Consider the following 26390-nt stretch of genomic DNA (forward strand, 5'->3'; position numbering starts at 1 on the left):
ATTGGGAGCAAGGAGTCTTATCCACTGGACCCCCAGGGAAGTCCCCCCCAACGTTTTTTATATATGAATCAATATATAACATTACATTATTTCCAGTGTAGAACATCATGATTCAATATTTGTATGTATTGTGAAATGACCACCTCCATAAATTCAGTTAACACCATCACTTCACATAGCTACACAATTTTTTTTGCTTATGATGAGAACTTTTAAGATCTACTCTCAGCAATTTTCAAATATACAACAAGGCATTATTAACTACAGGCTTCCCAGGTGGCACAGTGGTAAAGAATCCACCAGCAAAGCAGGAGATGCAAGTTCAATCACTGGGTTGGGAAGATCCCCTGGAGGAAGAAATAGCGACCCACTCCAGTATTCTTGCCTGGAAAATCCTATGGACAGAGGAGCCTGGTGGGCTGCAGTCCATGGGGTTGCAGAGAATTGGACAAGAAAGAGCGACGGAGCAACTGTCACCATGCTGTACATCACACCCCCAGGACTTATATTCTAACTGCAAGTTTGTACCCTAACATTTTTTTAAGGTGATTCTTACCTCTCTCTATGCTGTACACTCTGTAGGTGAGCTTTTGTTAAACAGCAGAGTAGGCCTAGTACAGCTCTTGGGACATAGATCTATACTTTCAAGTGAATTCCTATAATATTAATATTTTCTTTAGCTATGTCACTGGCAAACCCAAAAATACGAATAATGCCAGGAATTCTCTGGAGGTCCAGTGATTAGCACTTGGCACTTTCACTGCCAAGAGCCCAGGTTCAATCCCTGGTCGGGGAACTAAGACCTCACAAACTGCCAGAAAATAAGATTTAAAATGATTTTCAAAAATACGAATAAGGCCAGAAACTCAGAATAAATAATTTTCTACACCAATGAAGTTTGCCTTGGCAACTCCATTCTTTGGACCATCTCCCATATTTTTCATTAAAATATTATTGAACTGGAAAAATGTGCAACATACGAGACACATTGATCTGAAAGCTGAGTCTCCGTATCAGATGACATCTCCGCCTCTGAGCTGGCCAGGAGCTGAGGGATACAGGCGAGCATTGTCTCGACTGCACCCGGTGCTAATGTGCTCAGGTTTTAATGTAATCACGTATTAACGCTGATGTACGCCCAAGTATAATTTTACAAATCAAAGCTGGGCAGTCACCCGTTTCTCTGTTCTTTTAAAGCTGCATCTCAAAAACTGTCTCCGAGCTCTGACAGCCACCTCCCGGGCCCATGATCTCGGCTCTTCTTGCCCTTGGGGGAGGCTTACCCAGCAGTCCAAGTCCAGCAGCAAACATGAGGGAGATCCCGATGGGAAGACCAAGCACGTAGTACCCAACGGCGTTGATGATGGCGCCCGCCTTCTGGTTCCCAGTGCCTCGCAGGATGCCTCCACAGGTGCACTGCGGGCAGACGCCGGTCATTGTGTAAACACAGCTCAGGCTGCCCCACGAGGCCCACCCCGGCACCCCCCAGCTCGGGGGACTCTGCCTCAAGTCCAGGACCTCGTGAAGTAGATGTGAGAGGAATATCCCACCTCCCCGGCCGCTCTCCTCCATTAAAATCTACCATCGTCAGCAGAAACTCGAGGATCGTAAAGGCGGCTGAAGAGGTACCGCACAGTACTCACAGCCAGCCCTTCGAAGAGATGCGAAACCGCGTAAATCGGAACCACCTGGGCCACCAGCGAGATGATCTCTCTGTTAGGAGAACAAAGCAGAGCATGACTGGGAGGCAGACGTGGGCAGAGAGGAGGGCAGTGTGGTTCCTGGTGACCGTAATTGTGACTGCCTGGCAGGGCTCTGTTTCCGTGTGTAGCTAACAGACTCAGGTTAGCCAACATCCTTTTCAGGGACAGTCCTACCTTGTCTTGGTCTGCAGTGGAAACCACTGTATACAGTATCTCAAGACTTTTAGAAAACATACAGTCCCCATGGTCAACATAAACAGTTCAACCAGATGATTTCACTAAAAAAGAATGCATATATGTATATGTGTAGCTGATTCATTTAGCTGTACACCTGAAACTTAACACAATACTATAAATCAACTAGATGCCAGTAAAATTAAAATGAAAGTCAATCAAATGATTCTGTACTCCTCTGCTGCACCCCACAAAATAAAATGGGGGTTATAGAGCCATCCTTCTTTTCACACAATTCCACGCATGTCCCCTCCAAGTGTCTGAGTGAAGCACAACAGGCTCCCTCCAGGGAACCAGGCTGGCAAGTTCTAAAGGCCACAGACAGAGTTTACAGAGCTGGCCCTGACCCTCACCTCTACAACTAGAGACAGAAAAACACTGCCAGGAGCCGGAATGGCCTAGTATTCCCAACTCCCTCAAGTGGTTAACAAAGAAATATACAATGTTGTCTGGCAGTAAATGTTGGTTGAATGAATAAATAATTAACAAATCTAACACAAAACAGGATGGTCACCCCTCCCTGCCAAACAAGAACAGAAGTACAGTTCTTTCATTCAAATGTTATTTTGCTTTTTGAATAGGTAACATATGCCAATGGTTAAAATAAATTAAACAATGCGAAAAGCATATGGAGGAAAATTTTATTTCCATTCCTGCCCAGTCCTCCCGTGACCTGCCCCCAAACCAAGAAACAGTTCTGGGCACTGTATTTGTCCAGTGCTCATGAAAATAAAAGCAAGCACAAATACATATTCTTCTTTCCCCTTCTGGACTTGATGTATCATTTCATGTTCTGACATTCTCTCCATGGTGTTCTGTACCTTGATTTTTCTGCCTCATATACTACATTCACTTTTTAAAAATCTTATATATTTATTTTTGGCTGTGCTGGGTCTTCGTTGCTGTGTGGGCTTTTCTCTAGTTGTGGTGGGTAGGGGCTACCCTTCCTTATGGTGGTGGGGTGCTTCTCATTGCAGTGGCTTCTCCTATTGCAGAGCACAGGCTCTAGGTCTCGTGGGCTCGGTAGTCGTGGCTCCCGGGCTCCAGGGCACAGGCTCAGTAGTTGTGGCGCACAGGCTTACTTGCTGTGCAAGTGGGTTCTTCCTGGACCAGGGATCAAACTTGTGTCTCCTGAAGTGGCAGACGGACTTTCCACCATTGAGCCAACAGGGAAACCTCTATATTCATATTCCATCAGGATATATTATTTTTAACATGCTGCTGAATCCTATCTACTCATATTTTATTTTGGATTTTAAAATCGATATTAATTAGGAAGATTGGCCCATGGATTGCTTTCTTTTTAATGTGAAAACTTCGTCAGCTTTCAGTACCAACATACACACTTCCTACACAGAATGAGGAAGTTTTTCTTTTTCTGGAACAGTTAAGGCAGCACTGGGATTATCTACATCTTAAAGATTTCATAGAACTCTCCTTTGAAACCCTCCGGAGCTGATGCTTTTATTTTCATTTTTTCAATTTTTGGCCATACTGCGAGGCATGTGGGATCTAGTTCCCCAACCAGGGACTGAACCCAGGACCCCTTCACTGTAAGCACAGTCTTAACCACTGGACCACCAGGGAAGTCCCTGGAGTTGGTGCTTTTTTAATATATACGTATATATTTATTTATTTATTTGTCTGTACAGGGTCTTAGCTGTGGCATTCAGGATCTCTTAGTCACAGCATGTGGGATCTAGTTCCCTGACCAGGGATAGAACCCAGGCCCCCTGCACTGGGAGCTTGGAGTCTTAGCCACTGGACCACCAGGGAAGTTCCCTGGTATTTTAAAAATAACTATTTCTTATTTCATCTAAACAAATTGATCTATTTAGACCTCCTATGCTTTCTAAAATGATTTTTAATTAAATTTTTTTGGTAATTTATATTGAAGCACAGTTGATTTACAATGTTGTGTGAGTTTCAGGTGTTAGCACAGGGATTCAGTTATACAGATACATATGTATATACTTTTTCAGATTATTTTCCCTTATAGGTTATTACAAAACATTGAGTATAATTCTGTGCTATACAGTAGGTTCTTGTTGGTAGCACAAGTTTTGAGAAATTGTTTCCCCAGATTTTAAATGTACTTGCACAAGTTGTACAAACTAGTCTCTTCTGCTTTAAGAAAACTATGTTTTTTCAGTAATTTCCCCGTTTCTGACTGCATAGAGGGGCACACTGCCTTTTTGACCTTTGTTTGGGTCAGGCATCTGTGTCATCATCAGAATGTGTCATTAGTTCTGCCAGTTTCAGCTGAGCTTGGCCATATCACAAATAGTTTGATTTTGTGAGTTTTCTATGTCTCCTAATTCCATCAAAAATCCCATTGGTGGGCCTCTTGTTTTTCACTCTATTCCCTGCTCTGTTTGATTTTCCAAAAGTGCACAGATTCAGAATCAAACTTCCTACCAGGTCCTGCTGAAGCCATCCTGCAGGACAGACTTCTGATCAAGTGAAGAAGCTGAGCATGATCTCTGGCTACATCTGACTCACTCTGATGTGAGGGATATTCAGACATTTCACAGCAAAACGGCAGAGGCTGAAAGGTAACAACCCACCACTAGAAGTCAAAAGACAGATTCCTGAGGCATAGAGTCTGAGGGTCAGTTTCGTCCACACCACCTGCTTTGTGAATCTAGGAGGGACAAGTCAACTCTGCATTTTGTAACTGCTGACAAAAGAATCCCAGGTTATGGACTTCCCTGGTGGTCCAGTGGTTAAGACTCTGCACTCCCAATGCAGGGGGTGTGGGTTCGATCCCAGGTTGGGGAACTAAGATCCCACATGTCACATCGTTCAGCAAAAATAAATAAATAAATAAAAAGAAGCCCAAGGAAGGGGTAACAGCACAATATAGCTACCAAGTCAGCATGCACTGTGGCCTTGTGGACGAAAGCTATCAAACCAACCTAATGGGATCTGCAGAGCACCATCTTTGCTGGTGCAAGAATTCTTCAGTGATTGATTGATAATGTGATGCGTGGAGACAGCTCATGGGTGAGAGTTCCACTTCAGTTCAGATGGACAAACACATTACAAGACTACTGCCAGCCAGGCACTCGGGCAGCTTCTGGGCCACCAAGATGACTTGTGTTGTTGGGAAGGAAGTACTTCAGTGAAGATGGAGGCAATGGTACCCAAAAGGAGTTACCATCTTTAATAGATGTGAGTACTCCACTAGCAGAAACGTACACCGCCACCCATGCCCACTGAGTCGGCTTCTAGATTATGAATTAGTTCCTACGTCCTATCCGTTCTTTCCAGGTAACAACTGCGTGTCTGATCTTGGAGGTGACTCAGGCTCCCCACCAAGATGCAACCACCCAGGAGGCCCAGCTCCCACCAACCATCTCTGCTGCAGACTCATATCCCAGGAAAATCTCCACACTCACCGGTCCTTGGTGAAAACATAACCCACGATATCCTTGCAGCCTAACAGCAGGACACAAAAGATGACAGCAAAGAGCCCTGGAGGTCGGATGGCAGGAGAAGCACATGGTGAGAAAGGGGGTCTGCAGGGAAGGGCATGGGGGCTGTGGGCGTGTCCCTGAGTCTAGGCACCTGTGATCAGCAGGGCGACGGCGGAGGATGTCTTGGCCTGCTCAATGTCCCCGGCCCCCAGTGCATTCCCCACCCGGACGCTGGCAGCCACGCTGAAGCCTGTGGGGACCTGAAATGAGGAGGGGAGCCAACAGTGATGCTGAGAATCAGTCCTCCAGTTAGTCCTACGTGCACATGCACACCTGTGTGTACCTTGGTCCTTTCCGCACACGGGCCCTTCTGTTCCCACCTCCCAGGTGCATTTCTAAGGTGACACTTGGGGAGGACAAAGCCCTTCAGAACATCCAGCTGATGCTTTCAGTAAAAGAGTCAAAGGAAAGCCTTTGATGACCAGGGTTCTCCTCCAGAGCATCAGCACCCTCTTCCTTCTTCTGGCTGAACAACATCCTGTCCACACATGGGGTCCATTCAGCCATCCCCAGGCACATGCCTGGGCACGTGGGACACTGCCATCTCTTGGCAATCATGAACAGTGCTGCTAGGAACTTCAGTACAAACATCTGTTTTCATTCCTTGGGGGTCTAACCTACAAGTGTCACCGAGTTTCCAGAGGCAACAGAGGAAGGCAGGAGTGGAGCTCAGCCCTTCCTGCCTGCAGCACCATCACCTTTATCCCCCACCTGTCCCCACTGCATCTGTGTCATGAAACAGGAAAGGAGTCGGCATGTTTGACAAGCGCGCCATTAAACCGAGTCCTTTGGATTGGGACTGCATTAGGAGTCAGAGGACCGGCAGTGACCCAGTCCTCCGGACCGTCTCCCCAAGGCCCTCCAGCTCACAGGGAACACCCCCTGCCATACCAGAAGGACCCTCCCAGGCTCCAGGGTGAAATGTGCCCTTCAGGAATTATTTCACAACCTGTATGTGCTGAATGCCTATGCTCAGCACTCTTTGGAGGGAAGCACACAGCCCCACCCCAGGACGGGCTTGTACACTCACCATGTACACGATGACGGCCAGCTCATACGCGATGGACTGGGCTCCCAGCTCCACCATGCCGAGGACACCTGTGGGAGAGGGACGGGTGACTGCGTGCTTCCCACAGGCCCTGGCCGTCCCCCAGCCGCCACCAGCCGGCCCCACGCTGACCACTCAGGAAGCTCCCGATCTCGTAGGCCCACCACTCGATGCACAGCATCAGCATGCTGGGGACGGCCAGGCGGAAGAAGGGGCCCCAGTCCTGCAGGCACTCCCAGGACCAGCCTGTGGGCGGGACACAGATGTGGTCGGTTGTGACACAAACGGCCACCGGGCAGAGGCTCGAGCCGAGACAGGCGTCGTGTCCGGGCAGGAGAAAGGCGGCTTTTACCTCCCCAGGTGTCCTGGTGCAGCCTCTTGGCGAGGATGTACAGGAAGAGAAGGAGAGCCAGGGTGAACTGGGAGACCGTGTTTGCCAGCGCCGAGCCCCTGGGCAGGAAAGAACACGCTGAGGGGTGCCCCCCACCCCGTCCTGCTGCTGACACAGCAGCCCCGGGTCACTCCTCCCAGAGCAGCATCCCCCTGCAGGGTCCAGGGCGGCCCAAGGAGGAGGGTCGGCGTGGACACCCCACCCTGCCCTGGAAATCTACAGGAGGCCGCCCCGCTCCCTGACCCAGGACTCCCCGGGACTCACATAACCCCAAGATGCATCTGATAGAGAAACAGGTAGTTGGCTAGGGCGTTGACCAGGTTGGCAGCCACGCCGGTCACCATCTGGGGCAGGATGATTCCCTGAAACGAGAGGCCGTGCTGGAGACCCATGGGGACTGCTGACTGCCACCCAAACAGGCGTCCTCGTGGCCAGCAGGGCGGCTGTCACAGGTGTTCCTGCACTGCTGCTCCTGTCCGCCGGGCACTCCCTCCTCTGGATTGGCAGAAAGGGCATCTTTCTGGCCACGGACACACGGCAGGAGAAAAGGAAGCGGCAGAGAGGGCGGACGAGAGATGCCTCGTGCACAGGAGCAGCGTGAACACGTCACCTTCCGCGGACACCTGGACCAACGCTGAAGGTCGGGAACTGACCTAAGGGAACGCTATGACCCTGGGGTGGGGGATGGACCCGAGCAGGTCCAGGCCTCCCACATCTCTGACCCACTGAAGGCATGAGAGTGAAGTGATGTGGGACCAGGGCTGACATCTCTCCTTGCAGCATCAGGACAGAAAATGGACACAGAGAAAGTTGGCTGTGACGAAGTCAGGAAGCACTGCTTCCCCCGACTGGAAGGGGCCGCCCACCACAAGGGGTCACCTCGTTGTACAATGTCACCTTTCAGATGAGCAGAGAGAGAAGATGTGGTGTGGATATACAATGGACGATGACTCCGCCATGGAAAAGAATGACATTTTGCCATTTGCAGCAACATGGGTGGATGTGGAAGGCATTATGCTCAGTGAATTAAGTCAGAGAAAGACAAATACTGTATGCTATCACTTATGTATGAAATTTAAAAAATAAAACAGACTAGTGAATGTAACAAAACAGAAACAGACTCACAACCAAACCAGTGGTTACCAGCGGGAAGAGAGAGGGGGGAGGGGCAATATAGGAGGAGGGAATTAGAAGGTAGAAACCACTATTAATATGTGTGAGTTAAATAATCTACAAGGACCTACTGCACAACACAGGGAATGTAGCCAATATTTTATAAAAACGATACTTGGGAATTAAAAATTGTGAATCACTATATTGTACGTCTGTAACGTATAGAATATTGTATATCAGCTATATCCCCATTTTTAAAAAGCACTACCTCCTTGTAAAGCATCATGCCCAAAATCACAGGCTGTTTGAAATTCTGCTCTTTGAAAACACAGTATAAATCAAACATCTCGGGACTCCCCTGGTGGTCCAGTGGTTAAGTATCCACCTGCCAATGCAGGGTACACAGGTTCAATCCCTGGTCTTGGAAGATCCCACATGCTATGGGCTAACTGAGCCCAGGCACCACAGCTGCTGAGCCTGGGCGCTAGGGCCCCCTTCCCGCAACTAGAGGAAGCCCTCGAGCAGCAATGAAGACCCAGTGCAGCCATCATTCATAAATTAATTTTAAAAAGCAGTCTGGATTTCCCATGGAAGGCACAACATCTCTGGACACAGCAATTGGGGAGGGAGGGCTCGGTCACTCTGCAGGGCAGGCGGGTGCTGGCCACTTGCTTGCGGCTCCTCTGCTCCGCCCTCCCTCCACACCATCCTTCAGATCTTTTCCCCCGTTCTGTGCACTGAGACCTGCGCTCCCCTGGCTGCTCTGCGTCTTGCGGGCTCATGGCTGCGGGCTCATGGCCGCGGGCTCAGAAGCCAGACCAGGACCTTGCCAAGCACTCTGTTCACCGGGAGCCCTGGTCTGTTTCAGCAGGAGAGGCAGGTGACCTGATGTGCATTTCAAGTAGAGGTTGTGGGACCACCTGGCAGAGGGGGTCTGGGTGGGATCCCGCCAAGGGAAAAGAGAGGAGAAACAGCAGAGGCACCGAGGAGGGCCTGAGGCTAAGGCCCGCAGGCCCCGGCCCCTTGCACAGCCCCCACTGTGTCCTCACAAGCCTGCCCCTCACCTTTCTGCATCCTCTGTCCTTTAGTGACCCCAGTAACCTATCCTTCACGTGTCCCATAGGCAGCGGTGCCATCTTTTCCTTCTCTCCTGCATCTAGTCAGCCTGGGCAACCCCCTTCCATGTCCAGGCTCCCACTGCATGCCTCCCCCCAGTCTGGGTTGCACCCCCCTCTCCTTCCCACCTCGTGAAACCCAGGGGTCCTCCACCACTTGAGTCACCTTCCTGACCCCTCGGCTCAGGACTCCTTCCAGGTCGTATCTCCTGCCTCAGGGCCTTCAGGGAGGGGTCCTCACACCCACTCCTCACTCGATCACTCTGGAGCCCCACGTTTGTTGGGGGGCTGACAGTCAGGGCAAAGGCCCTGAAACGGGGTAACCAACTATGAGGAGACAGCTCAGAGTCCAGGGCACATGCTGGTTTCTGCCTGTTTACAGGCATTTCAAGTATACAATTCTGATACTATAAAAATGTGAAACGTTGTTGTTCCATTACCAGGATAACAGCTTAACTTTAAGGATGTTAAATAGTTAGAAAGCTTCCTTCTCCACCATCCTGTCCCCTTCACACAAGCCCGGGAGAGCCTGCCCCCATGGGCTGGTACCCTACCACCACCTGGCACCCTATTTATCTGGTCCTTCTGGAAGGAAGTCAACGGTCCCACACATGAATCCACACCTACAGAGCCGGGCTCTGGCCACTGCTGTTAGTCACCCACCAAGAGTCCTGATGACATGAGGCACCTTCCATGGTGGGGAAGGGGGTGCTTTCACATCCCCAGATGGCCGGACCTGAAAGGTCCGACCCCCCAGGCGACAGTACAGGGCCAAGAATCCTCCCTGCCGACCCGCCAATAACAATATTTCCAAATGGGAACCAGATCCGACTCTTCCAGTGCCAATAACAACCTGTCCTCTCCTTGACTCCTCAGCCCTGCGTGCACCCCTCGGGGAAACGCCCCACAGGGGCTCCAGATAGGCGAGCCTCTCCACCCGGTCTCCCTGACCCCTGAAAGGAGAGATGCCCTCACCCCACAGGACAGGAGAGTCAAGTTACCTGGTTGAGCAGGTACTTCACTTGTAACGTGTAGAGGAAGGTCGCCTACAAGACAACAGGGGACAGAGGTCAGCACCCTGGCTGGCCTCACAGTGGACAGCTGGGACCTCGGCCTGCCTGCCCTCCACTCCCAGAGGAGGTCCAGGCAGGGGCCCTCTCGGGAGGCTCAGGGGCAAGGCGGGAACCCCAAGTCCAGACATCTCTCTTATGGGAGAACACGATCCAGGCACCCCTGGCGGGGCTGGAGGAGTGGTTTCCTTGGGTGCTTGGTTGGGACTCTCCTGGGGGCACTGGGCTGTGCAGGAGGCCCCTGCAAACTCTGGGTGGGCGCCCCCCTCTATAGATTAGGCTGCAGTCCTATTTTGTGGAAAAAATTCAAGAATATTCAGTTCAGGGGCTTCCCTGGCAGTCCAGTGGTTAAGATTTCACCTTCTAGCACACAGGGTGCCAGCTTGGTCCCTAGTTGGAGTGCTACAATCCCACATGTCTCAGGGCCAAAAAAAACAAAAACCCAAAACATAAAACAGAAGCAATACTGTAACAAATTCAATAAAGATGTTAAATAAATGGTCCATATCCAAAAAAAATCTTAGAAAAAAATATTCAGTTTAAAAGGAAAAATAAAGACCACAATGCCAATTATGAGAGCAAATGACTGCTTCTGAGGTCTGAATTACACCCCCTCCCAGTTCATATGCTGAAACCCTCATACCCAATGTGACCATATTCGATAAAGTCTTTAAAAGTGAAAATGTTTGTCGTTTCTGACTCTTTGAGACCCTGTGGACTGCAGCCTGCCAGGCTCCTCCGTCCATGGAATTCTCCAGGCAAGAATACTGGAGTGGGTTGCCATCTCCTTCTCCAGGGGATCGTCCCAATCCAGGGATCAAACCTGGGTTTGACCCTCCAATCTGCATTGGAGGCAGATTGTTTACTATCTGAGCCACCAGGAAAGCCCAAAGTCAATTAAGTTTAAATGGGGCCACTGCGGCAGGGGGCCTGACCCAGCAGGACTGGTGTCCTTCTGGGCAGACAAGCGACACTGGGGGTGAGTCTCCATGCCAAGGAGAGAGGCCTCAGAGGAAACCAGCCCCGACACCTTGACCTTGGACCCGCCAGCCCCTGAGACTGTGAGAAATGGGTTTCTGTTTCTGTGATATTTTGTTACAGCCTCTCAGCAGACTAGTCTGGCCGCGTGTTTAAACTGAATGAAATAGCTGTGCTTGTTCATCAACCAGGCAGGGCCCCCCTGAACACTAACACACACATGGGTTCTGTGCCTCAGGCTCAGCAAGCAAGAGCCTCAAAGTTTCAGGTCCCCGGGGGTCCATGGTGGCAAGGATTCACCGTCTATAGAAGTCTGAGCTCCTCCCCGTGGGTGAGCAGAGGCCCCTTCTGCTGCAGGAGCGGGGATCCCGGCCTCCGCAGCCCTCTTGACCCTGGTGTTTCTCGAGGGACAAAGGTTTGTGTCTTTCCCAAGTGTGATGAAAACCACGCTTCCTTGAAGGAGCCAACTCCTCATGTGGGCATCATCGCAGGGCTGAACCAGATCCCTGAGCTCAAGGCATCTCCACTGCCTTTTTACCCATGAACCTCAAGGAGGGACCCCCTTACCCCGTGGACACTTACAGGAAGAGCTGGAATGAAGATCATGACGTAGGTCTGGGTAAGCCTGTGCAAGGAAGAGGAAAAAAGTGACAGAGTGCTCTGTTTTCAGAGGAAGGTAGGCAGGACACAGCAACACTGCCTTTCACATGCCTGGCTCTTCCTAAACATACAGGCTGAAGCTGCTATAGCACTGTCAGAATCTACACAGACTGTGTCATCCTACGACCCGAGTGACCGTTTTTGGTTCTCCCCAGTCTCTCCAGATCCAGGACAGGGGGTTCAAACTGGGCACCCTGGCTGGGTAATTCTTGCCGTGGGGGCAGTCCTGTGCATCTCAAGATGTTCTGGAGCATCTCTGGTTTCTACCAGCAGCGACATCCCCATACCAGTTCTGATGTCCAGAAATGTCTTCTAACATTCCAAACATCCCCTGGGTTCAGAGCCACTGGTTGAGCAGAAAGTCATAAAAGGTCTTTATCAACTAAACCAGTGGTTCTCAAACCTGGCGTCACATTTTATAATCATCTAAGGGAGCTTTAAAAGATGTGGACACTCAGGCTGCACCCCAGGCCAATTAAACCAGAATGCTAGGGACTTCCCTGGTGATCCAGTGGCTAAGACTCTGTGTTCCCAATGCAGGGGGCCTGGGTTCGATCCCTGGTCAGGGAACTAGATCCTGCAACTAAAGATCCCACAGGTGGCAACCAAGATCAAAGATCTCGTATGCAGCCAAATAAATAAATACTTTAACAAACAAATGAAAAGAACAAAATGCTGGAGGAGGGGACCAGGTTGGGGGGGTGTGTTTTCTTTTTTCTGTCACACCATGCAGCTTTCAGGATCTTAGTTCCCCAACCAGGAATTGAACCTGGGCCCTTGGCAGTGAAAGCAGAGTCCTAACTGTTGCACCACCAGGGAGTTCCCCAGCAGTGGGCTTTAAAAGCATTCAGGTGATTTTAATATCAACCAGGGCCAAGAATCACAAAACCGAGAACCAACACCATGAACCACCATTTCACGTAGAGGGTGTTCGCAGATCATATTTCACCCAAAACTATTTATCTGAAAGTTACCCAAATGAGGACTGGGTATGTTATCCCATGGGCCAGGTATGGAGAATCAGCTGAGGACAGCTTAACCTGCTCCTGGCGCATGGCCTGGTCCCTGGCCTTGGGAACCCCCAGAGGCTGAACCTGGCTGGTACCATCTTTCTGCCGGGATGGATGCATCCTGCCGGGGGGTGGCCCATCTCACCTGGACACGGCCGGGTCCTGCCTGCAGAGCAGCAGGATGAGCTGGGTGTTGAGGAAGAGTGCCCAGCAGGGCAGACAGCATAGCAGCAGCACCAGCACGCTCCGCTGCAGGATGACGCCCACGTGCTTCTTGTTCTGGCTCCCAAACGTCTGCGTGCAACACAGAAATGGCACCCTCACTGTCCCCCAGAGGCCTCCAATCACGCCTCATAAAGAGACAGATGGCCCCAGAGACTGCTACATTTTAGCTATCAGTGGTTCTCAAACTCGGCTGCTCATCAGAATCACCTAAGGAACATTTCTCTGATATTTCATTGTTAGGGTATAGAAATGCAACAGGTTTCTGCATATTAATTTTGTGTCCTAGAACTTTACCAAATTCATTGATGAACTCCAGGTATTTTCTGGTGGTGTCTTTAGGATTTTCTATGTATAGCATCACGTCATCTGTAAACAGTGACAGTTTTACTTCTTCCTTTCCAGTTGGGATTTCTTCTATTTCTTTTTCTTCTCTGATTGCTATGGCTGGGACTTCCAATACTATGTTGAATAAAAGTGGAGCAAGAGGGCATCCTTGTCTGGTTCCTGATCTTAGAGGAAAAGCTTTCAGCTTTTCATCATTGAGTATGTTAGCTGTGACCTTATCATTGTTGTTTGGTCACTCGGTCATGTCTGACTGTTTGCAACCCCATGGACTGCAGCACACCAGGCCTTCCTGTCCTTCACCATCTCCCGGAGTTTGTGCAAGCTCATGCCACTGAGTCAGTGATGTTATCTAACCATCTCATCCTCTGTTGCTCCCTTCTCTTGACTTCAATCTTTCCCAGAACCAGGGTCTTTTTCTGTATGGTCTTTATTATGTTGAGGTATGTTCCTTCTGTGCCTATTTTCTGAAGAGTTTTTATCATAAATGGATGTTGAATTTGGGGAACATTTTTAAATCATTGATGACAGGGGCTTGATAAAGATAAGTCTGGATTTAACTGGTCCAGAGTATGTCCCAGACACCAATAATTTGTAAAATCTCCCCATGTCCATGTAATCCTAATGTGCAGTCAGGGTGGCCTCACCTGGAAACCTATTAGAAATATGATGTCCTGTGCCTCCCCATCCCCAGACCTACTGATGCAGAAACTTGGGGATGGGGGAGGCACTGGAGCCAGCTCCCATTGCTTACAAAATCCACCATGCACATCCCTCCCCAGACAGCTCAATGACATCTTGGGCAGCTTGAAATTAGCCACTGGGACCGGCATACACAACCAGTCAGGACACTCCCCACCCTACCCCCGAGACCTGGTTCTTCAGGCTTATGGCTGATGGGGGGCCCCCAAGTGACTCTGACACACATGCACATTTGAGGACGCTTGGACATACCAAGCTCCACAATGTTGGAAGTGATAAAAGGGACTTTTTCAAAACATCCCCTATCTGTCAAGACGTAGCAGCAGCGTAGGGCAGTCATGCAGAAAAACACCACTTCCCAGACCAGAGAGACCTGCGGCCACACTTTGGAGGCAGCAGGAGAGCTGAAAAATGTGCAAGGGTTTGCCCTGGGGGACTCCACCCTCCAAACTGGGGGGGAGTGACATGACCTGGGGCTGCTACTCACCTGGGAGATGAGCGTGTCACAAGCAGAAGACAAGCCAAAACCCACCGAGACACCAGTAACGTTGACCACCTGGGAACAAACCAGGGAGGAGGCTGGGGGCAGATTCCCCGTCTGCCTGTTAGAGCCCTGGAGCCCTCAGCACGCCCCCCCGGAGCCTGTGCACAGACCTCCCCATGCCCTGAATTAAAGGACAGACACAGTACTGGGAGGAAAGGGCATTCAAGGCTGTGGTGACCACACTGCATTATTCTTTCTTAGGCATTTGCTCCCCAGGTCTTGGGCACCTTTTTCCCAGGTTCTGAGGACCATGAGCCCTTCTTAAGGGGCCTGCAGCATGGCACAGAGCAGTCCTGGGTGAGCCCACTTGCTAGTGATGACCCACACAATGCCCTGAAGGACTCTGCGAGAGCACAAGCAAGTCTCAGAGCCAAGACTCGTGCCAGAGGCCTTCCAGCGTCCACAGCACCCCCAAACCAGGGAAATCTGAGGTCCTGCCTGCCTCCACCTGCTACCCCCCGAATCTGCAGGAGGCACCGGGTACAGTAGTCCCCGCCAGGCCCAGCCTGGAAGCACCAGCTTTCCTGTACTTCTGTGGCCAAGAAGGATCTGTGGGAAGCTTGCTGAGTTCCCCAAATATCCAAACATCAGAAGACCAAAAAGGATAATTAAACCAGGGTTGTCCATGCTCCTCCCTGAAAGCAAAGCAATCCACGAGGCCCTGGGGATGGTTCACAGCACCTTGCAAGCTCAGAGATGGCAGGTTCAAATGCCCGAGGGACCAGGTGCGGGAGGCTGATGTGTGCCTTTCAGAGGACACACCTGCGGCAAGAACTTCAGCGAAACATCTGCTGGCCCAAGTGAACAGGCCAGCAAGGCCCCCAGGCCAGCAACCACGGCTGAGGGCAACATCTCTCTGTGGTTGTGGGGCTCATGTCTGGGGTACAGAGAGGACTGGTTCCCCCTGATTTTTAAAATTTTTATTATTTAAATTTTTTAAAGTTTTATTATTATTTGGGGGGTGGGCTGAGCTGGGTCTTTGTTGTGGAGCAACAAGGGATCCCCACCAGGGATCCAGCCCATGTCCCCTGCACTGAAAGGCAGATTCTTAACTACTGGACTACCAGGGAAGTCCCTCCTCCCAATTTCAGGTTAGGACCCAGGCACCCAGGTTTTCATATTCTGGCATCTCGGGACAAGAGACAAATCAAGGGCTGGGGGAGGCGTGAGGGTTTCTACTGGTGAACAATTCCCTTCTCCCAGATGTGGGGTCAGGGTGGGAGACAGAGCTCCAGGGATGGGAAACTAGCTGAAGTGGCAGACAGAATTTGGGCCCTCCAAAGACATCCCACCCGGAGCCTGGGGCCTGTGGAAACACATAACTGGGGCGGTTCCCTGGGGAAGGAGAGGTAGGCTAAGGATGGAAACATGGTCACAGCCCTGCCCACACCTGGGGATTAGTCCAGTGAAACCCCTTTCAGATCAGTGGCCTCCAACAGTGAGAGATTCAGACACGTATGTGTCTTCCCTGAAACCCCTACACTCTGATCATCTGTAAGAGCCGGAGGAAGAAATGAGCACACAGATGGCTTCCTAGCTCTGAGCTGGCGAGCCCCGTACGTACAGCAATTGCCAGTGTGACGGCGTCCAGTTCTAGCTTCCCCAGGTGCCCGCAGAACACAGAGCTCACAAAACCAATGAGGAACACCATCAACTGGGCCAGGAACTGGGAAGAGACAGAAAACATGAAGCTGCAGGCCAGGGCCCACGGCAGTGGAAGGGAGGGGTGGGCCTCCCAGGTGACCCCACCCTCCCGGGGTGGGCTCGGACCAGAGGTAAGGAGGTCTGGCTTGCACGGAGCCTCCACCAGCTCTCACAGGCAAATGAGCAGCCTCGGGTGGACTTCTTGAAAAATACACAAGTTCATTTCCTACCACTAGTATCCTGTTTTTGAGAACTTCCAACTTTTAAAATTTATTTTTCACTGAGATTTTCATACCGTAGACTGCATGCCTATTTTCCCTGAAATTTCTAGAGGCTGCCTCCTGGGATGACCCCGTTGTTATTTCAGATTCCTCCTGAGGGCTGAAGAGAAGAGCTTTCAACAGCCAGCAGAACAGTCCACAGAGAGGAACTCCTGAGGCGGACCTGAGGCTACCTCAGTGGAAGGCCAGTGGGGTCTGGAATGTTGGGGCGAATCATTACCAGTCTGCCAAGCATCTCAGATTCCACAAAGCCTCCGATATGAGGGCAAATGCAGCTTGGGGAGCACGGACTCCTTCACCATTCTCCTTCACCATTCCAGAACTTCCTGCCTCACCTCTGGACACTGACTTAACTCCTCAGGTTAATTAAAAACCACCTTCTGTGACCTGCCAGACCCGGGAGATGCAGGACTTCCCAGGAAGCCCGTCTCTCCCGGGATCCCCTGTGATTCAAGAGGGGAGATGGAATCAGAGCCTGAAGACGCGTGTCAGCCCCACACGCCCTTCTCAAAGTGCACGCTTGGGGCTCAGGGAGCTTGTGCAGGACCAGCCAGCACTGCTACCGTTCAGTCCTTCGAGGGCAAAGGCTCCTCCGGTGAGCTCGGGTGAGGCTCCCAGTGACCCTAGTCCTCACCTCTGTCAACCCACACTGCCATCGGCCAGCGCCACAACCACCCAAGATCGCCACGTGGGCACTGGACCTGGCCCTGCTGGTGACGGTACAGGTGACCACCTGCTTTCCCTCCCTGCACCTGGGGACAGACAGGTGCATCTCCGCAGGTGGACCCAGATCGACAGACCATGAGAGGCCTGCTCTTAGCCATGTGTGCACCAGTGTGTGTGTGTGTGCATGCATGTGCAGGGGCGACGGTGCATACACCTCCACATCGAATTCCAAACCTTGACCCAGTTCCTGCTTCCCCCACCGCAGAGACCAAAGTTGTGCACCGCAACTAGAGAGAAGCCCCCGCTCAGCACTGCAACTAGAGAAAAGCCCACACAGCAATGAAGACCCAGCACAGCCAAAAATAAATAAATAGAAATTTTGAAAAATGTTGGTATGAAAAGCCCAATTCTGTAGACCCTAAAGTCAGAACGAGGGGCCCCCGTAGGCCTGTTCCCAGGAACTGGCCACGACTAAGTGCTGTCCCCACCCTACAGATATTCTGTGGTTTCATTCACAGAGTTGGTGTCTCTTTGATTGCGAATTTATATTAACTTTAAAGGTCACAGGGCCCTTATTTGGGTAAATTCAGCATCACTATCAATCTTTTCAGTGTTTTGTTTAAGTCTTTTTGTGCATAAACTACATCTGCTTTATTGACTATGCCAAAGCCTTTGACTGTGTGGATCACCAAACACTGTGGAAAATTCTTCAAGAGATGGGAACACTAGACCACCTTACCTACCTCCTGAGAAATCTGTATGCAGGTCAAGAAACAACAGTTAGAACCGGACATGGAACAACGGACTGGTTCCAAATCGGGAAAGGAGTACGTCAAGGCTGCATATAGTCACCCTGCTTATTTAACTTACATGCAGAGTACATCATGAGAAATGCTGGACTGGATGAAGCACAAGCTGGAATCAAGATTGCCAGGAGAAATATCAATAACCTCAGATACGCAGATGACACCACCCTTATGGCAGAAAGCAAAGAGGAATTGAAGAGCCTCTTGATGAAAGTGAAGGAGGAGAGTGAAAAAGTAGGCTTAAAACTCAACATTCAGAAAACGAAGATCATGGCATCTGGTCCCATCACTTATGGCAAATAGATGGGGAAACAATGGAAACAGTGAGAAACTTTATTTTGGAGGGCTCCAAAATCCCTACAGATGGTGACTGCAGCCATGAAATTAAAAGACGCTCCTTGGAAGAAAAGCTATGACCAACCTAGACAGCATATTAAAAAGCAGAGACATTACTTTGCAAACAAAGGTCTACCTAGTCAAAGCTATGGTTTTTCCAGTAGTCATGTATGGATGTGAGAGTTGGACCATAAAGAAAGCTGAGTGCCGAAGAACTGATGCTTTTGAACTATGGTGTTGGAGAAGACTCTTCAGAGTCCCTTGGACAGCAAGGAGATCCAACCAGTCCATCCTAAAGGAAATCAGTCCTGAATATTCATTGGAAGGACTAATGCTGAAGCTGACACTCCAATCTTTTGGCCACCTGATGCAAAGAACTGACTCATTTGAAAAGACCCTGATGCTGGGAAAGATTGAAGGCAGGAGGAAAAGGGGATGACAGAGGATGAGATGGTTGGATGGCATCACCGACTCAATGGACATGAGTTTGAGCAAGCTCTGGGAGATGGTGACGGGCAGGGAAGCCTGGTGTGCTGCAGACCATGGGGTCGCAAAGAGTTGGACACGACTGAGCAACTGAACTGAACTGTCATAAACTGTTGCAAACTATAGTCATAGATCTGTTTTTCCCTTTTTCCATGGGACTTCAATATTTCCAGAACACAGTGTCCAGTCACTCTGCAGGCCACATGTAAGCTGTTTCGTGGCTTCACAGGAAAATGCACTCGTCTCCATGGTCAGGTCTCTGGGCTGCTTCCCATGTTTTGCTGATACAAATCGCACTGCACGGAATGTCTTTCTTACTTGGGTGGGGCCAGACATTTTCTTAGGGTGAATGCCCAGTGCACGGGTGGGATCAGTTGACCCTCTCAGAGCAGAGGCTGGGAAATCTAGCTGAGCTAATCCACGAGTGCATGTGTGTGGTGTGTGCTCAGTCGTGTCTGACTCTTTGTGACCCTATAGGCTGTAGCCCGCCAGGCTCCTCTGGCCATGGGATTTCCCGGGCAAGAATACTGGAATGCGTTGCCATTTCCTCCTCTAGGGGATCTTCCTGACCCAGGAATCAAACCCACGTCTCCTGCAGAGCTAATCCACTCAACTGTTGGGTTGAAGGTGAGTCAGCCCAGTGGTGCAGTCCTTGAATGGCGAGACTTCCCATGCCCCGGCCTCTGGGACGGCGGGGGTCCTGGCTCCAGAGTTCATGTTTGCTGACCACACACCTGAGACCACCTGAGGGTGTTGGTCAGAAGACCCATGCCCAGTCCAACTTAAAGCAACAGAGTCCAGATGTCCATGGGGCTGAGGGATCTGTCTTTCAGCATACTTCCCCGCCCCCCCCACTCAGCTATACTCATTCAATCAAGAGGGGACCATCAAGGTCCAGACCTAGAGAACCTACAGGGGCTTGCTGCTGGGCCCACAGGCTGTTCCCCCAGCACTTCAAGGACTCCTGCCTGCGGTCCAGACAGGGCTACGTGGACAAGAGAGATTGCTGGGCTGTCTATGCATGTCTCTGCCTCCTTTCATGGAGACCCTCATCTTCTGGCCAAGAGGCTTTGGGAGAGTGCCCTCTGGGGCCGGATGCCAGCAGGACAGCAGGTGTGAGCCTGCCCAGTCCTTGAGGGTCCATCCTCACCCCGTCCAGGGATGCCAGGAAGGTCAGCATCAGCAGCAAAGGTCAGCCTGGCAGGATGCCAGGTCACTGGGTGCACATACCCGAGGTAAGTGCCGGCAGGAGGGCGGGCTGGACACCCAGCCCCCAGTCATGCAGCCAGGCCAGAAGTGCAGTCAGGACCCAATCACCTGACTCTCAGAAGGTCGATTCTCGTCCACTCCTTTGGAGCACCGAGTACAGGCCAAGCAGGGAGCATGGATCTGAGTAAGGTGAACACCATGGCTCCAGCCCCACCTCAGGGAATCCAGGGCATCACAGGGAAAGATGTTCAACATGGAGCAATAGAGCGGATCACACAAGACAGGCACTGCAGATAACACAGGAGCCCAGGAGTCACAGAAGTTTCTGCCGAAACCTGGATGGTGAGTAGGTAAGTGAAGGGGGCCTGTCTGTCTAGGAGAATGTTCCAGGCAGGAGGGGGCTGGGTGTGAGGGATGGCTAGGGCTGGGAAAAGGTGAGGGCAGGGGGCAGTTGGATTTGTGGGATCTTAGTTCCCTGGCCAGGGACTGAAACTGGGCCCTTGGCAGTGAAAGCTCAGAGTCCTAACCACTGGACTGCCAAGGAGCTCCCACCTTCAGGCAAGGTTATCTTCTGCCTCCAGCAAATCTGCTCCTGCGACATCTTATATAACGTCACTGAACACGCCCGGCTCCTCGTTCCCTACCTACAGGGTAACAGTCAGAGATCAGCCTGCAGGTTTGTGGGCAGGAAGCCAGTCTCTCAGATGCCCTTCTGCTTGGGGGGCATTGTCACTAGTCTTCGCCCTGCAGCCCTAGACCCTCTTAACTCTCTCCCAGGTGAGCCTGTTTCCATGGAGATGGAAACTACTGCCCTCTGTCTGAGCCTGGCTACCCCAACTCTTTTCTATCCTCACCAAAGCACTGCACAGCCTGTGTCCCTGAGGAGCACGCAATCCCTCTTTGAGATTATTCTTCAGGACTGACAGTTCAGTCTGGTGAAGAGAAGCTTAAAGACGAGGAGAAAGCTCAGCTGAAATGCCTGAGGCCAGGTAACTTCAACAACTGCCTTCCCGCCCCAACAAATGTAGTTTACCTAAATCTTTAAAGGAAAATGTGGCCCAGCCTCTGTTCAGATGTGCACGGCTCATCTCACACACTTGCCTTTCTATTCTGCATTATTCTCTCTTTACAGCCCTCATTTAAAGCTCACTGCGGGCGTGGTAAGTCCTAATCCCTCAACCTGATTCCTACATTGGATCCTCGTGGGTCAGTGTTGATATGAGAGCCCTGGAAGGGACAAGGTGAACGGGAGACAGAAAATCAGAGAGAGGAGCCCCAGACCAGGGTCCTACCTAATGGATGGTGGAGCCTCAGAAGGCGAAGAGGGGGACCCTGAGCAGGCAATGAGGGGCACCTCTCCCCTCCCTCGTGCCCCCAGGAAACAGAAAACCCAGAGCAGAGGGGAATAGACAGAGAGGGACCAAGAGGGGCCCATATACAACCCATTACAATTAAACAGGTGCCAGAACTCTACGACCTGACTGCATAAAGCAGTCAGACAGAAACAGCCCCATAAATGGCTGCAAGGAACATTTCCCAACTCTCTGATGATCTCAGATCATTTCAGAGATTTTTTTCCTTTCATTCGTCTCAGTTTTCTGTTTTTTCTACAAGGAACACAGATTATATTTATAATTAACATCGTCACAGGCACACACACAGGTGTACGGAGAGAAAGGGTGGGGGGATGGCATGTCAGCCCTGTGCTCACCATCCCTGCAGGCCAACAGGTCCATCAAGGGGACTGGGTGACTCTGGGGGCCAGCAGAGACAGGGGCCTGCCCTGGGAGTGCTGCATCTCAGAGGCTACCTTGTGTAGTTATTCATTTTCGGGGGGCTTCCCAGGTGGTGTTAGAACTCAGGTAAAGAACTCACCTGCCAATGTAGGAGACATAAGAGATAAGGTTTTTATCCCTGGTCAGGAAGATCCCCTGGGGAAGGAAATGGCAACCCACTCCAGTGTTCTTGCCTGGGAAATCCCGTGGACAGAGGAGCTTGGCGGGGTCCATGGGGTCGCAAGTCGGACACAACTGAAGGGGCTTAACAGAACAATAGCAGTTTTGCGTGTTTAGTTGCTCAAGTCTTGTCCGACTCTGTGACCTCATGGACCCAGGCTCCCCTGTCCATGGGATTTCCCAGGCAAGAAAACGAGTGGGTTGCCATTTCCTCCTCCAGGGAAACTTCCCAACCCAGGGATCGAACCCGCGTCTCCTGCATTGGCAGGCAGATTCTTTTTTTTTTTTTTTGGCAGGCAGATTCTTTACTGCTGAGCCACCTGGGAAGCCTTACAGAGATCCTTCTCACAGTGACCTGTGAGATAATGTTGGGCCAAGCATGGTATTATTATCCGCATTTTATGGATGGATAAGCAGAAGCCGGAAGAGGTTACCAGCCGACTCAGGTTCACGTAGCCGTTTCCAAACCTCCCTTCTGAGATCAAAGCAGAGAACTGGACCCACAACTGAGATTCCTAACGAGGTGTTCTTTTCCCTCTGGCTGCCAACAGCTCCCCGCTACATGGATTTTCAAGCCATGGCTTTCTCCCAGCCTCATCCATGCCACCAGGTACAACACAACAGGCATCCCAGGATCCCACAAACAGTGGGGTCACCATCGGGTCACTCCTGTCTGCCTCAGCCTCTGCAGGTGCAGAATGTCTCATCACCCCCGCACCCAAAAGCTTGTGTGTTAGTCGCTCAGTCGTGTCTGACACTTTGTGACCCAATGGAGCCCACCAGGCTCCTCTGTCCATGGGATTCTCCAGGCAAGAATACTGGAGTGGGGAGCCAGTCCCTTCTCCAGTCCAAAAGCTTATTCTCCCCTTAGACCCATCCCAGGTTCTTCTTGTCTGAAGAAAGGGCTCCCCTACCCTGTTGATTTGAAAATCACCCAAACTGACAGGAGAACAACGATGAGATTCTGTTTTGTGGGTGTTGTGGTTTCAAAATTCTAATTACCTTTAAATAGACAACACAGAGAGTCCTAAACTGACAATGATAAGGAGAAAGAAAAAAAAAACAAAACCCTCAGCCCCAAAGAGAACCACATCAAAAACGTTTTGAACACAAGAATTGGGGGAGGGCGTGTGGGGCAGGATGCCGCTAGTTTCCCTGGGCAGAGGTGGTTTATACAATTCCGAAGAAATCGTCCTGAAGATGTGGGTCTAAGGGACACCGCTCCCCGCCTGGAGTTACTCCAGAGAAGCGCGTTCACGGCCGGAATCGACGGCTAGTTTTCGGTGTTCTCCGCAGTGTTTTGCGGTTTTGGTGGCTTCTGCCTGCTCCTCGGGAGCCCTCATCCAGAGAGGGCTCCGGAGCGGGAGACTGGACGGGGCCGGTCCCGCGCCCTAGCGGGCCAGCCGCGCAGGGCGGCCAGCGCGGCCCGGGCGCACGCGGAGGCGCCGGGACCTGCCTGCCTCCAGGCTCCTAGGACCGTGGCACCGCGCGCGCCCGCCCGCCGCCTCCCGCTAGCTCTGCGCCCCGGGGCCCCCGCCCCCGGTACCAGCCCCCGGTGAGGCCCCCTACTCACCGCGGGGCCCGCCAGGAACAGGAGCGCCCGCAGCTCCCGCCGGAGGTCGGCCAGCCGCAGACAGCGCGGGGCGCGGCGCTCCGGGTTGAGCGCCCGGCCTCCCGGCCCGGGTGTAAGCTCCTCGGCCGCCTCCATGTGCCGGGCGCCAGCCGCGGGGCGCGCGCAGGAGGCTGAGGGGAGGACCGGCCCGGCCAGCCGCGCTCCAGTCCCCGCCCCGGGCCGCCTGCCGCCCACCGCCCACCTTGGGCGCGCCCCCGCCGCCCGGCCCAGGTCGCCGCTTCGCTGGCAAAGGCCTGCCAACTCCGGGACTTCGAATACAAAGTTGAAGGAAGCTCCGGAAAGAAACAGAAAGTGGAAAGCGCGGCGGGGACTGGGTCCTCCGACCCTCGGGAGCCAGGCTCGCCGGCTCCGCGCCTCCCAGGGCTTGGGGTCTGAGAGCCGCGTGGAAGCGCTGGCGGGCTGGCCACTGAGGGCCCACAGCCAGACACCTCCGGCTCCCCGAGCGCCTGCTCTGCACACAGGCTGGGAGACTGGACTTGACTGTACGGAGGCTCTTCTTCCCGCCCCACCCCGCCCGCGTGCGCCCGTTCTTTAACTTAGACTCTGCCAGGATAGCGCACAAGGCCGCATTTTCAAGCGCCAGGACTCAGGTTCCCTGGTCTTGGATGTTTATCCATCAGCTGGATAAGGGCGTTGATTTTTAAAATGCTCCGTGAGAGAGTTGTGAGTTGTTTTATTGTGGGCAATATGAGGACTATAGCCTGCAAGGTGACATTTCAGAGAGCTCCGAGGAACTGCTCCGAAAATGGGAGGTGGGTGGTCAGTATTACGCACGATTTTAGTGAAGGGGGCAGTGTGCAGTCAAGCACACTCTTTGGCAAAGGTTTGCTGCTGGTCAGGAGCAGATGTCCCCCTTCATGATTTTAGTGCTTTTCTAGACATGAGGCTCATAAAATCTTCTCCTGAGAATATCTTCTGAAGACTTGTTCTGCCAGGATTTTCCCAGAGCAGACAGCCTCATTCCTGATCTCCGCTCTGAAATCCTTTCAGGGTGTGATGAAGGTTGGGGCTGCAGTGGCCAGGGACTGCATCCTGATAGAGGCAAACAGCCAGTGCCAAGTGTTTGTTGGCAAGGGGACTAAGAGGCTGTGTGTCAGCAAACCTGGGCTCAGGAGACATCACCAGGGTCTATGGGGAGATCACCAGCAACTTGCTGGTCCCTCAGAACCTCAGTTTTCCCATCTGTGAACTTGAAATGGTATCTACAACTGCCCTCTGTGGTGAGGATTGAATGAGATGGTATGGTCCAGTGGTTGGAACTCTGCACTTTTCACTGCCAGCAACCAGGGTTCAGTCCTTGGTTGGGGAACTAAGATCCCACAAGTCAGGTGGCCAAAAGAAAGAATGTATCTTTTTTAAAAAATGAGATGGTATAGATGGACTATGTGCTCTCAGCCTGGTTGGTACACGGTAATTGCGTAAGAAAAGTTAGCCACCAAGACAAGAGTGATTCAGTAACAGTCAAAGTTCCCTCTGTCGTAAGAGGCCCAACTTTAGAAAAAGGAAAACATAAATCCTGGGAGGGTCACACAGCTGGAAGTCTGGCTTCAGGAATTTACAACAAGGTCATGAGTGTTCTGCCTCCCCATCTGTCTTCCCCGCCCTCTTCTCTCCACCATTTAAAAAATTAATTAATTTTTATTTTATTTTATTGGGTTCATGGCGTCTTGCCTTCATTGAGGCACATGGGATCTTAGTTCCACGAGTCTTTCATCATGGCATGCAAGCTTCTCTCTAGTTGCAGCACTCAGCTTAGTTGCCCGGCAGTGGCATGCGGTATCTTAGTTCCCCCACCAGGGATCGAACCTGAGTCCCTTGCACTGGAAGGCAGAGTCTTAATCTGGACCACTACAGTAGTCCCCTCCCCACTATTTGCTCTTCACTCCTCAGCCTCATCTTTCTCTGTAGGCAGCCTCTCATTGCCTGTTCAGGAGGGTGGCCTCCCCCAATCCTCATTCCCATCTTTCCTACCTTGTGATCCAGATAATAAGACCCTCCCCACTTCTCTTTGGGACCAAACAAACCAAAAACAGAGAAAATTGGTTGGCCCTGTTTAGGTTTCCTGCCTGCCTTTGGAACAATCACCCTGGCCAGGGAAATAGGGTCTTGTTTGGCTGGACCCGAAACCTTTGGCTCAACTCTATACCAGAAAAGTTGGGTGCTGTCTGTCACTGGCAAGAGTCCCACCAGAGTTACATGGCGGGTCCCACCAGACAAAAATGCTACGATGTATGCTAGATCTCCAAGCCCAGCTCTTTAATAGTCTTCTGGTATCCTGGCCAATGTTAGAAGTCATGAAACAGAAATGTGATGTATAACTTTTGAGAAGAGACCAAAGCATCATTCATGGTCATAATTCCAGACGGTCCAAAGAAATCACATGGGGATAAAGCTAATATGATTAATTAAAGGAATTTTAAAAGTTGTTACACTTAAGTCCTTCAACAGATATGATCAGTCTTTTATGTTGGTAATAACATATATGAGAATACTGGAAGGAGAAAAGTCTCTTTCACGATTGTTGTTTAGTTGCTTAGTTGTGTTCCACTCTTTGTGACCCCATGGACTACAGCACGCCAGGCTTCCCTGTCCTTCACCATCTCCTGGAGTTTGCTCAAACTTGTGTCCATTGAGTCAGTGATGCCATCCAACCATTTCATCCTCTGTCATCCCCTTCTCCTCCTGCCTTCAATCTTTCCCAGCATCGGAGTCTTCTCCAATGACTCAGTTCTTCACATCAGGTAGCCAAAGTATTGGAGC

At 51.4% G+C, this 26390-nt stretch overlaps 1 protein-coding gene across 1 annotated transcript in view; it reads right to left on the reverse strand.

Moving 5' to 3' along the window:
• The window catches only part of SLC47A1 (solute carrier family 47 member 1), a 28929-nt gene extending 4805 nt beyond the window's left edge, over window positions 1-24124 (reverse strand). Inside the window, exons 1-14 of the mRNA XM_070479209.1 lie at window positions 23571-24124; window positions 16179-16280; window positions 14558-14626; window positions 12947-13095; window positions 11714-11756; window positions 10085-10129; window positions 7120-7217; window positions 6817-6914; window positions 6597-6710; window positions 6447-6514; window positions 5508-5616; window positions 5339-5414; window positions 1644-1713; window positions 1284-1416 (exon numbers count right to left, since the gene is read on the reverse strand). Of these exons, the coding sequence (XP_070335310.1) occupies window positions 1284-1416; window positions 1644-1713; window positions 5339-5414; window positions 5508-5616; window positions 6447-6514; window positions 6597-6710; window positions 6817-6914; window positions 7120-7217; window positions 10085-10129; window positions 11714-11756; window positions 12947-13095; window positions 14558-14626; window positions 16179-16280; window positions 23571-23705 (1309 nt within the window). The 5' untranslated portion in view covers window positions 23706-24124. The remainder of the gene's footprint in view (window positions 1-1283; window positions 1417-1643; window positions 1714-5338; window positions 5415-5507; window positions 5617-6446; window positions 6515-6596; window positions 6711-6816; window positions 6915-7119; window positions 7218-10084; window positions 10130-11713; window positions 11757-12946; window positions 13096-14557; window positions 14627-16178; window positions 16281-23570) is intronic.
• Between the last annotated feature and the right edge of the window lie 2266 nt (window positions 24125-26390).

Source organism: Odocoileus virginianus, chromosome 17 (assembly GCF_023699985.2).
Source record: "Odocoileus virginianus isolate 20LAN1187 ecotype Illinois chromosome 17, Ovbor_1.2, whole genome shotgun sequence".
NCBI classification, from domain to species: Eukaryota; Metazoa; Chordata; class Mammalia; order Artiodactyla; family Cervidae; genus Odocoileus; species Odocoileus virginianus.